Here is an 11,237-nt window from a genome sequence, read left to right as displayed (position 1 = left end):
TCCCTCACAGTGAGTTTTATTCACACCACCAGTAGTATGTAGATATTCAGTTACATTATAATAGCCAAAGAAACATGAGGATAATCATGAAGCAGAGAACACCTCCAATCTATTCAGACAATTAGTTGTTTGCCAATTCGACGATCATTAATAACCATCATAAACAATAACAGCCCTTCTTAAAAAGAAAAAGAGGGCGAGTTCGATTTATCGATAGTAATAGCGATTTATTTACTAACTTCCCTGAATTCTGCATATTTAATATGATCGTCAAAATGTTGTATGAACATTATATTTTGTTAAAATTGTCGCGTTTCGTTGAAAATTAAGATTGTTTATACTCGTCAAATAAGTACCGTTTATGTTTGTTATGTTTGTGCTGTGACATATAATAACTGTTTTTGTATTAGCAATTTGTTTATTTATCTATAATAATGATATAAAACATTGTCTTCTTATTTTTCTCAATAAAGTGACTTCCGTAACTTCTGACTTCTGTTTTACTGGAGTATTCTCCATTGACTTCAGTGCACAGATATACGTAACATAATGTTACGCAAGCCATTTAACATTTAAACATTTGAAAGAAGCGATAAAAATAAATCAAAATGAAACCGAAAAATAAATAGGAATAAATACTTAGGTATAAAATTAATGTAATATTTCGATAGGATGCTTTTCTGATGACCTGCATGACATCTCGTTCGGTGCGTTATCACGCACAAAGGCGATATTCAACAATATTTATATAACATACACAACATACAGACGGGGTACAGGCGATAGTTTGCAATGATTGAATAAGGATATATAACGGTATGATAATACTTTTTTTCTGAAATAGGTAATCAATCAATGCAAAATTAATTTACTTCCACTTCCGATGTACGTTTTTTGCCCAATCTTAATACTTTAATTGTAAAATAGGTAATCAATAATTGCAAGATTTATATCGTATGTTGTGTTTTCGCTTTATGACTTTCTATTAACAACGTTCTAAGCAGGTCAGTTGTGAATGAGAACACCACCAAAACTGTTCCAATAATGCGCATGATCATACAGTTGTCTGTCAGATCCCCCATTGGAGCATTGTACCCAGATAGTTTCACCGCCATCAAGCTGTACAATCACCTGACTACTAGAACAGGTATGATAGTTTTGGTCATAGTTTGAAGTTCCAGTGAGGACTGAGCCTTCCTTAACTATCTGGAGAAAATCGAAGTTTTGTAAAGTTATGCATGTATGCATGAGCAACAAGAAGAGTCCCCGTACTGGAGCAGTGAACTTGCCCGAAGTGGAGCTGTATCCGTTGCCCTGGTTGGTATCAATTGTCTTGTACACGATCACCTCACCTGTGGACAGGGCGGTTCTCTGCGGAGATCGAGCATGGAAGTATACCAGTGGAGTAGCGATTTGGTCTGAAACATAACGTTAAATTTTAGAATGCTATGATTTTTATAACATTTAATTGACTGCATATATAAATAAGTAAGTTCTTTCGATATGGTTTATGATTAGATTAGATGATAGAAGTCTATGAGGTGTATTAAGGCTACGGTTTGAAAACATAATTTACAAAAATGATCACATTTTCAATCATTTGTGAACTATGTAATCACTAATTGTAAAATTATATGTGCTGATAAAGGGTGATCGTCAGCATAGCAACGACATTCTACGTCATCAGCGATCCAAAACATTGAGATCGTCCAATGGTTTAGCGAAGGGTTATTGCAGAAGCGCTTATTTAGAATTGTTTTTAAAATACTTATATATATCCGAAAATAAGCATTAAGTCTTATTTGGTTGTTCTCGATTGTCGTGTATACGATCATCTCACGTGTGTCAGGCGACCGATCGTTTTAGAGCGGGCGTGGAAGTACACCAGTAAAATAGCGATTTGGTTTGAACAATGAGTTGCTATATATGTATAAATTTCAATTAGAAAGTTTATGGGAATGAGTTTTATCATTGTAAACGGGACATTATTGTATCGAAATACTTAAAGTGCGAGATTGTTTACGTTTAATCAAATGATATAAGTCAGCGTAGCAGATGAAAGACATAAGTTTGAAAACTGACTCCCCATATGAAAAAAACTAGCATGTTAACTTTGTATAGATTGAGCAAACTTACTTCTATGAACAACCACTAAACAGCTAATGACAAAAACGCATTTCGGTGTAAGATCGTATTTATATAACGGGTTTTCATAGAAAAACATATTTTCACGAGTTGCGACGCCACGAGTGATAATTTAGTTTTTGCTATGATCACGAGTTAAATTAAATACGATCTTACAATGAAATAAACAAATTTTCTGTTTCTTTTTTGCTTATTTTCGGAGTGTTTTTTTCTTAATTACCCCTTTTTTGAAATGGGTGTTATTAACGCCGCTACCCAAGGGCGCCCCTCACACAAAATTATAGCTGTCAACTTTTCTATTTGCGGTTTATTGAGAAAAAGTTCTCTGCTATTTATTCTTATAGGTTAATATTCGCTCGTTTTTTAGTGCAAACTTTTAATGAACAGTAATCAATGAAGTATTATAAGTGTAAATAGTTTCAAAAAAGTAACGAAAACACTTTTATTTTAAGCTGGGTATGAATACATAACCAAATTACTACGTCGCTATTTTATGAACGAAAATTTGGAAGGTCAAATGTGTTAGTAAAACAAATGCGGATATTCATTGGATTTTAAACATTTTTCTCAGTTTTAGACTGTTTTTCATGAACCATGGATATTCAGTCATCTTAATGTCAGAGACCAGGAATGACGTCACCATTACGTCATATGTACTTCCGTTGTGTGGAAAATTCTCAATTAAAAAAAAATGTTCTTATGATTGATAGACATGTTTTCACATGCTCAATACACTGTAAATCAAAAATATCATTATTCCTGAAACTTTTATTCCTTAAGTATCTATCGTTGCTTGATTTATCATTTAGAGTAGAGATTAAAGCATAAACCGCTGCCCTATAGTTGAAAGGTCATTTTGAAACAACTGTCATGGCGGACGGTGCAATTTTTAGAGTTTGTTTTTCAAGTGGAGCGATTTTTCTTAGGAATAACTTGACCCCCCTTTTTTATTGGCTTAAAAGGTAATTTAAAGCTTGTACTTTAAGAATATATATGGTTATTATAGCCTGCATTCGCTCTAAATGCCTTTAAATGTTGTCTAAAAATTATAATTTTACATTGAATTATATAGGAAATAACAATGGTGGTGTGTAACCTAAAAGGGACCAAACTGCTTTTTTAAAAAGAGTCATTTTTGGTAAGAAATATATTGCATTTCACTATTTCTGGCAAATGTTCATAATTAAATGCATTTATCTGTCCGGTTGATCAAAATATGCTATTTCCTGGTTTTCACAACTTTCGCCTACTTTTAAAAAAAATGAGTCGTCTGCAATCTTACGAGCACTGAAAATGTCAAAATTTGGTGAAAATTCAACTTTGAGAACTTGAAATGTGTGCAAAGATGTGTAGAACTGCCCCATTTGATGCTTAGAATGCCATTTGAGTCAAGGTTCAGTTGAAAAACCTCAAAGAATGGCATTTTGGGCCAAAACGCCTTAGAAAATACAGACGCACAAGCACTTGGGTGACAGGCAGTGAAACTGGAAAACCTGACACAGACTATCAGATTGAGCTAGCTTTGGGTGTATTTATGTATGAAGGACTAATCGAAAGTGTTTTTCATAAAAAATGCAGGGACGGGTTTAGCTATAAACAGGTTTGTTTTCATGTAAGAGTGAACGCTACGCTAGTTTGTTGACAATTTTGAGGCGTGGGTGGGGTAAAAAAATATCAGATTATCTGTAAATTGTTGTGTGCATCTTTCGGGAAGCTCGTTTAACGTATTACAACGACAAACAGTTCAAAATACATTTGAACGATGATATAAAAATATGTTTATGTTCGAACAGTTGTTTTCGTCTGTAATTTGTTTGGTATTAAAGCAAATGTTCGAACATTTGATCAGCCTCAAGATGCAGAAAACGTTTGAAAAAAGGGATAACCGGTAATAAATCTTAAGTTGTTAATTTCCAAATATTTATTTATTTAAATTCATTAAACATTACTTTAAATTTTAGACATTTTTGCAGACATTTTCTGGTTCAAAGTGAAGTGTTCTGTTTTGACAAAGGATTTTAAAAGTTGTTATGAAAGTTGATATTTTCTTCCTTACTTTGCAGTGAAAATATCAATTTTATATTTTCACTGTTGTTATTTCACTGATAAAACCCAATATTTCATCGAAAAGCATGAAATAAACTATCAAATTTGTCAAAATATATTTTCTTTTCCTGTCTCATTTTTAAATAATTACTTACGTCGATAAATCATTTAAGTTTTTCATATTGTTTGATAATGTTTTTTTTATTGTAACAACCATTTTGTTTAGAATTTAGATAAAATTCATTATTGTGTGGGACTATCAAACGTTAAAGAGTCACGATGAAGAGAGGGAAGCACACTTTATCGCCAAAATATATCCAATAAAAATACGTAAATAAGTACTTCGAAGTATCTGGAAGGGGTCTGCATTAGTTATAATAATATATTTAAAAGCTTTACAAGTTTAAAGCTATGTAGGACCTTACTATTCCTAGATCATATTCTTCACAGGTCTGGGAAAAAAAGGATTCTATTCTTCACAGTTTCAAACTGTGACATATATGATTGACCAAAACGGTGGTAAGCAAGAGAATCATATTCTTCACAGATTTTGTCAATGACATTGCTGTTTGATAAATTTGATTTTAAAAATGTAATAATAAAAAAAGAAATAAAAAATAATAATAAAAAATAATAGCATGATAAAATTAATAATAATAATAATAATAATAATAATAATAATAATAATAATAATAATAATAATAATAATAATAAAATATAGAAGAAGAAGAAGAAGAAGAAGAAGAAGAAGAAGAAGAAGAAGAAGAAGAAGAAGAAGAAGAAGAACAACAACAACAACAACAACAAAATCATAAACAACAACAACAACAACACATATTCTTAAAACTACGCCTTATACAAAAAAATAAAACATATTCTTACAACAACAATAACAACAGCACCACCACCAATTCTTAAAACTAATATTTGTTCTATACATGTATGTATCTTGGTCGGATTGTATCCCCGAGGGAATTGTCACATTACCGTAAATGCTCGACCATATCAGGCAAGCTCGGAACATAATTATCTTTAAACCAAAGCTCTTCTAGCACTGCGGTATTCACTGCTTGCCCGAATTTTAGCCGTCGAAAGCGTTGAAAATACTTTTTCCAGTACAGCTGTCTATGCAAACACAACTCAAGACAACAAACACAGTGCCATCTATCTTTACTAGGCATACACCAACTATTATAGTGCCAACAAGAACCAATTTTATTCCTACATATACCACTTATACCCGTACAGAAACAACATAAAAAATAAAGCAACTATCTCTCCAACAACCGCCACTTCGCCTTTAACTGCAGCCAACTAACAGCAACAACAACAACAGAAACGACAACAACATAATTAACGATTCTTAATGACTAGAATCTATAAGCATACAAGTAAATCAATAAAATGTATCTGCTATACTGGAAATAGCAATCTGTGACAAATGAAACTCAGTTGTAAAATTTACTTTTTTGTTAAAAAATGATGCGATTTTTGACCTGTGAGGAATGTGATTTCATGGTACATAAAAACCGGCTTCGATTACACATTTCCCAGGAGCTGTGACATATATGTTCGAAATGTGTGACAAATGAGATCTTATTTTTTCCAGCTGTGAAGAATAGGATCCTATTTTTCCCAGGTGGGAAGAATATGATCTGGAAAAAATAAGGTCTTACAAAGCTATGTGTACGTATGTCGCCACTGAAGGCGCAAAATTCAAGATAATTTCCTTAATGAAAGAGTCCCCCAAATCGGGTCATATTAATCAATTTAATATTACACAATGGAAGCAGATGGGAGTCACATTTGTCCAAAATGCTGCATAGTTTAATCTGATTTAGTGTTTTTAACATCAATTATAAAACTCCTGGACATCATAGCTAAATTTCAAAACGAAGCAAATATATCAAACATGGTTCTATTCGTAAATGGTCTGTAAATGTAAATAAATGAGGTTTCAAAAAAGACAGCTTTTATACGGGTTTTAAAAAATATATATTTAGAACTAGTCATATTTTATTTTATTTTACCACTGATCAAACTAATCTGGGTCCCTTTAAACTAAGCATATTTGTAAATGAACAACCCATTGTAATACATGGAAAATATTGAAAGTAATGCAATTTCTCCGACAATGACAATTTATATCACATGACAACTTTTCATAGTAAAGAAAGACAGGCTCTAAAATAATTCATCGGACACCATTCTAAACGCCACATGCACATATGCCGCAGATAAAACTATAAAACGGCCTATTTCTAAACATGAACAAAATATATAAGTTAAATAAGCTGCGAAGGGCCATTACACAAACAATATTAAGGTTGAAATTATATAACTTATCACAAAGGAGCACATTGTTATTTTGAAATACGTTCATGTAGTTTGAAGTTTATATATTTTGTTATTGTAAAACAAGAAAATAATACTTATGATAAAAAAAGATAATTTTGATAAAATGGTCACCTGCATTTCTGTATTCATATTATGAAATATAGCCCCGCCCCTGATGGCCATGTTTTTATGTATTACAATAGGGTAGGAGTTTGATATAGGGTCACCTAAGAAACATTTCTGTGAAATTATTTTGAAATCGGGAAAAGTTTTTGAGATTTTCAAAGTTTGCCATAAAGACAGAAAGTGGACACTTAGCACCGCCCCTCGCAATCATGTTTTCAAAATCAAAATGCCTGTGATATTATTTTGAAATCGGGCAAAAAGTTACTTGAGAGAAGAGTTTCAAAGTTTTCCATGAAGACAAGTATTGAAAAGTAGCCCTGTCTCTGGCGGCCATTTTTCATGAATCACAATGGGGTGACGGGACTTTACAGAGGGTCACCTGAGAAACATGTTTGTTTAATTATTTTGAAATCAGGTCAATTGTTTCGAATGTTTCCAAAGTTTTCAATAAAGACAGAAAGTGGACACTTAGCCCCGCATCTAGCATTCAAAATGGTATGGACAAATTGACGTTGGGTCACTAATGTGATCAGGTGAGCTGAATACCGGGACCTTGAATGACCATAGTCGGAGCTAATAATATTTTAAAATAATTAGTTCGTTACACAAAACCATTATTGTAAACATTACACATAGCTCAAGTTGCTACAATGCATTGCGCTTTAAAGACGCAAAACCTAATGTAGACCATTACGGGCTTAGCCAGAAATGAATAAAAAAAACACTTGATATAAATCATTCGTCAAACTTGACCATTTCTTTTGGGCTTTTATTGCTATTGTTATTATTTAAAATATATTGTGCACGTCCTCCATCTTATGAGAGCATTATTACCAAACGTTGACAGTGATGTGACCTGTCTTAATGATTTGTACAGGCGTAAAATGGATCGTTATGATCAAAGCAAAATAATATGATTTTCATTATTATTCATACAAACTCTTAGTTCATTCTTAGTTTATCAGAAGTCATACAACTTCATTTGTTATAAAGTGTCAAAGCTCAAACCTAAACTTACCTTTTAAATCATTGAATGCGGTAATAGTTTGTTCTAACGTAGTGTTAGAATCAGAAACTATCTTCTCCAGTGTGCTGGACTGGTTTCTCTCAACTTCCTCCATGAGCGAAACCAGTCTGCGTTCTGCTTGCTCCTGTTGATCCTTTAGGGCATCAATGGTCGCGTGCAAACGTTCGTTTTCTTCTTTGATCCGCGTTAGATCTTGCTCGACAGTTTTGCTAACATCCTTATTTTCCTTCAACACTTTCTCAAAAGCGAACTCCATGCGGACCATTCTCTCGAGCACCTTCTCCTCGTAGTCATATTTGGAGCATGCAGGACAAGATGGCTCGGAAGCCACACTCATGCTGACCAGTAACAGCAGCTGAAGTAGTCCAGTCATTCTCGAACGAGATTGGATGTAAGTTTTCAGGTAAGCTGAATGTTTGCGAATGAGAAAATAACCGTTCAATATATCTAAGAGCAGCTATGAGATACTGATGATTACCGTATTTTTTCCAATTATTCTTAGTTCTCATAGAAGTAAAAAAGCTGCAAGGTTAAGAGACGACAGGAAACGATACATATATACGAGTGTTAAGAGGTGCGTTTTGATGTTGGTGATTAGTTTGAATGGAGTGGATCTTTGCCGATTGATATTTCAAGAGGCGCTACCTGAGAGAATTCAAACTCTGCAAAGGTCTACGAGAGTCGAATAAATTATTCCGGAACAAAACGCAGTACTAATTACACTTTTACTTTATACATTACTCGTTAAATAAAAAAAGACTCTTGATTAAATGATAAATGCAATTTAAAAGACGCACTTTTCTTTTTTCTGACGCCATTTTAATATTTCACAATGTAACTTCATATAAATTAAAACGTAACTTAAACAGATTGAATTACGGCCGTTTTACGCTTAAGTGTAAATAAACACAACCGTAGTTTGCGGTATGTATTGTGTGCAAATTTTGATTTATTGTCTCGTTAATCATTAAAACCTTAAATAATTTTTAGTATTTACGATTACATTATATCAAGGCTTCGGATGAAAGGTTACAAATCTCTCGTTATGTGTACCTTTCCAAAATGCGATCGCGGTTCGTATTGTTTTCTAAACTGCTAAGGCAATGGCCAACATTCATATTAAATAGGTTGTTTTTCATTCGTATAAATTAATATTTTCAGGCTCAGTCTATCATGTTTGGTTTTGCAAGTGTATCATTGCTTATAGCTATCAACTTCGTATTATTTTCTGCCTTGCGCTAACAACAGATACGGCTTAATTATAAAATCGGGCTTTAAGATTTTGATTTCATATTTGCTTTAGGCAATACTACGGTAGTTTTAAGGTATCTTGAAAGGTTTATAGCGAAACCTATAAAATTGTTCCCCGTCCAAGATAAAACAGATTAGTTTATGCTTAACTAAAGGCGTATTATTCTAACCAGAGATATTGGAGCCGCGGCAAGCAGATAGGTATCTTAAGGTTGAATATTTTATTTAATTTGTTTTTTGGCATTATAGCTTGAAAATACCCATAACATTTTATACAAGTATTATATAATAAGGCAGTTGTTATGTTGGCAGTATTGCGACAGTATGACGTCATATTGGTGGCGAACTTCGGTCGTATTTATTATCTATTTTTGCATGTTCTGGTTCCATGTGCCGTTTCAAGATAGGCGGTTGATTATCGTTATACCGCACTAAAAAACACATGAACAATTGTATGTAGTAATAAACTGTTCTGTTATACATTTACGTATTAATAATTATCTCTCTGAAGCATCAACACTTGAGGTTATGAAGTTTCATGGATTCGTTCTGATATGCCCGGTTTTTATTTAGAGAGAAAAATATTTCTTCTAGATTGTAAATTCGTATTGCCTTGGCATACTTGTAAACCTTAAGTGTTTAAAACATAAAGCGAAACTGATTCCTTCTTTTGCCTTTGATCACAAAAAAATGATTATTCAGTGGAAAGTCTGTGTTTCAATTTGAATTATTACATATGAAAAGCAGAATCCCTTGCAAGTTATCATACAGAAACATTGCATGAAAACTCTTATTCAATCAGCTTATTCAATCAGCCACCTTTCTTATATTTAATTAGTATTTTAATAGTTGGGATAGCACATGTATTGTCATATTTATTGTTTAAACATCATTTTCGAAAGTTAAAATAAGCCCTCTCAGACGAAACATAATGAACCATGTTATATGAGGGTGTTACTCCTTTTACTTTTGGAAACCAGGAACGCAAGTTTTCAACTGGAATCCGGAATTACATTTAATAGTTAAAATGTGGACCTTTGTCATCCCGGCTAATTTTTTTTAAAAATATCATGACATTTGACCAAAACTTTTGCTACCAAGATATTTTAATGTTGAGATAAATACAAATATTTGTTGTTGTTTTTTTAGTCGGGACATGAAAAGTATTATAAGTATCTTCCATGGCCGAGAGTGTAAGATAGGTTCATTCTGACCCGAGCGCAGGGTGTTTTGCGGAAACGAGGTTTACCTGCACGAGGGTCGGAATGAACCTATCTTACACGAGCGGCTATGGGAGATGCTTTTTCTCCCATCTCAATTAAACAAAATTAAGTAAAAACTTATTTTTTTGCTGGAACTCTTTTGTGCTTAATGAAAATAACTGCGTATGGTTATGCGATAATTAGTGGTTGTCATGGATATGCGCGTAGTGATTCAGATTATATTAAAAGTCAAATCGGTCTTTAAATAGGTCTAAGGAAAGTGAAGCATTATTTCTTGAAAACTGCCTGAAAACTGTTTTTGGTGACATTAGAAGCGAGAATAATTAATTAGTGTTCTAAATATTGCCACAAGACAATGTTTCCATGATGATGCAGACGACAGTCTTCAACAAGGGAGGTAATTACAATGTGGCGACCATTACAAAGGAGTTCCATACGGGCATTCTATCTTCGCCCGTGGGCAAGATAAGAATTTCAAGCATGGTTAAATTGTTCGATCTACTTATCTGAGGTGGGAGAAAAGCATATTTATTTGTAGGGTGCATATGTGCATGAGGAACAAGTATAGTCCCCATGCTGGAGCGGTGAACATAAATTTCACTCATGCACTCACTAAAATATATAAATTTAAAGTAAGACAGCATCATTTTGAATACCTAGTTTGATATTTCCATTTTAAAAAAATACTAAATTGAATGGTTTGTACCCCATAAAAAAAGAAAGTACAAACATTTCGATGTTAAAATAATACAACCAAGAAACATTTATAACAAAAAATAAAAGTTGTATGATTAAAACTGTTATTTAAAGAAACAACTTCACATTTAAGTTGTATTTTAACTCACTTCGCATGAAAATTTTATTAAGGATGTACCGCTTTTTGTTGTTTTGTATTTAAAGAAATGCATATATGCGCATCAAACAACTATTGCTGATAAAATTGTCTGAGACGGTTTCAAAACATGAAGTGTAAATCATATGACATGTCTTTGTATTCAAGAGTTGAAATGTATATGGTAATTGGTCTGATCTTAAATAAAGCGTTTTGTTCGGAATAGTGAGAGTTTTACTATTCTTTTCGA

At 33.0% G+C, this 11,237-nt stretch overlaps 1 protein-coding gene across 1 annotated transcript; it reads right to left on the bottom strand.

Annotated features, from left to right (window-relative positions):
• Positions 1-1,005: 1,005 nt before the first annotated feature.
• LOC128204414 (uncharacterized) lies at positions 1,006-8,054 on the bottom strand. Its single transcript, XM_052905830.1, has 2 exons — positions 7,673-8,054; positions 1,006-1,418 (listed from the first exon to the last, which is right to left on the bottom strand). The coding sequence occupies exons 1-2, from the start codon at positions 8,052-8,054 to the stop codon at positions 1,006-1,008; spliced, it is 795 nt and encodes a 264-aa protein (XP_052761790.1).
• Positions 8,055-11,237: the final 3,183 nt, after the last annotated feature.

This window comes from Mya arenaria, chromosome 10, assembly GCF_026914265.1.
Source record: "Mya arenaria isolate MELC-2E11 chromosome 10, ASM2691426v1".
In the NCBI taxonomy this organism is placed as follows: Eukaryota; Metazoa; Mollusca; class Bivalvia; order Myida; family Myidae; genus Mya; species Mya arenaria.
This window is presented reverse-complemented; position numbering and strand designations above follow the sequence as displayed.

Coding starts and splice junctions, on each gene's coding strand:
- LOC128204414 (XM_052905830.1), bottom strand. CDS start 8,054: ATGACTGGACTACTTCAGCTGCTGTTACTGGTCAGCATGAGTGTGGCT. Junction 1,419..7,672: donor CGCATTCAATGATTTAAAAG/GTAAGTTTAGGT, acceptor GTTATGTTTCAG/ACCAAATCGCTACTCCACTG.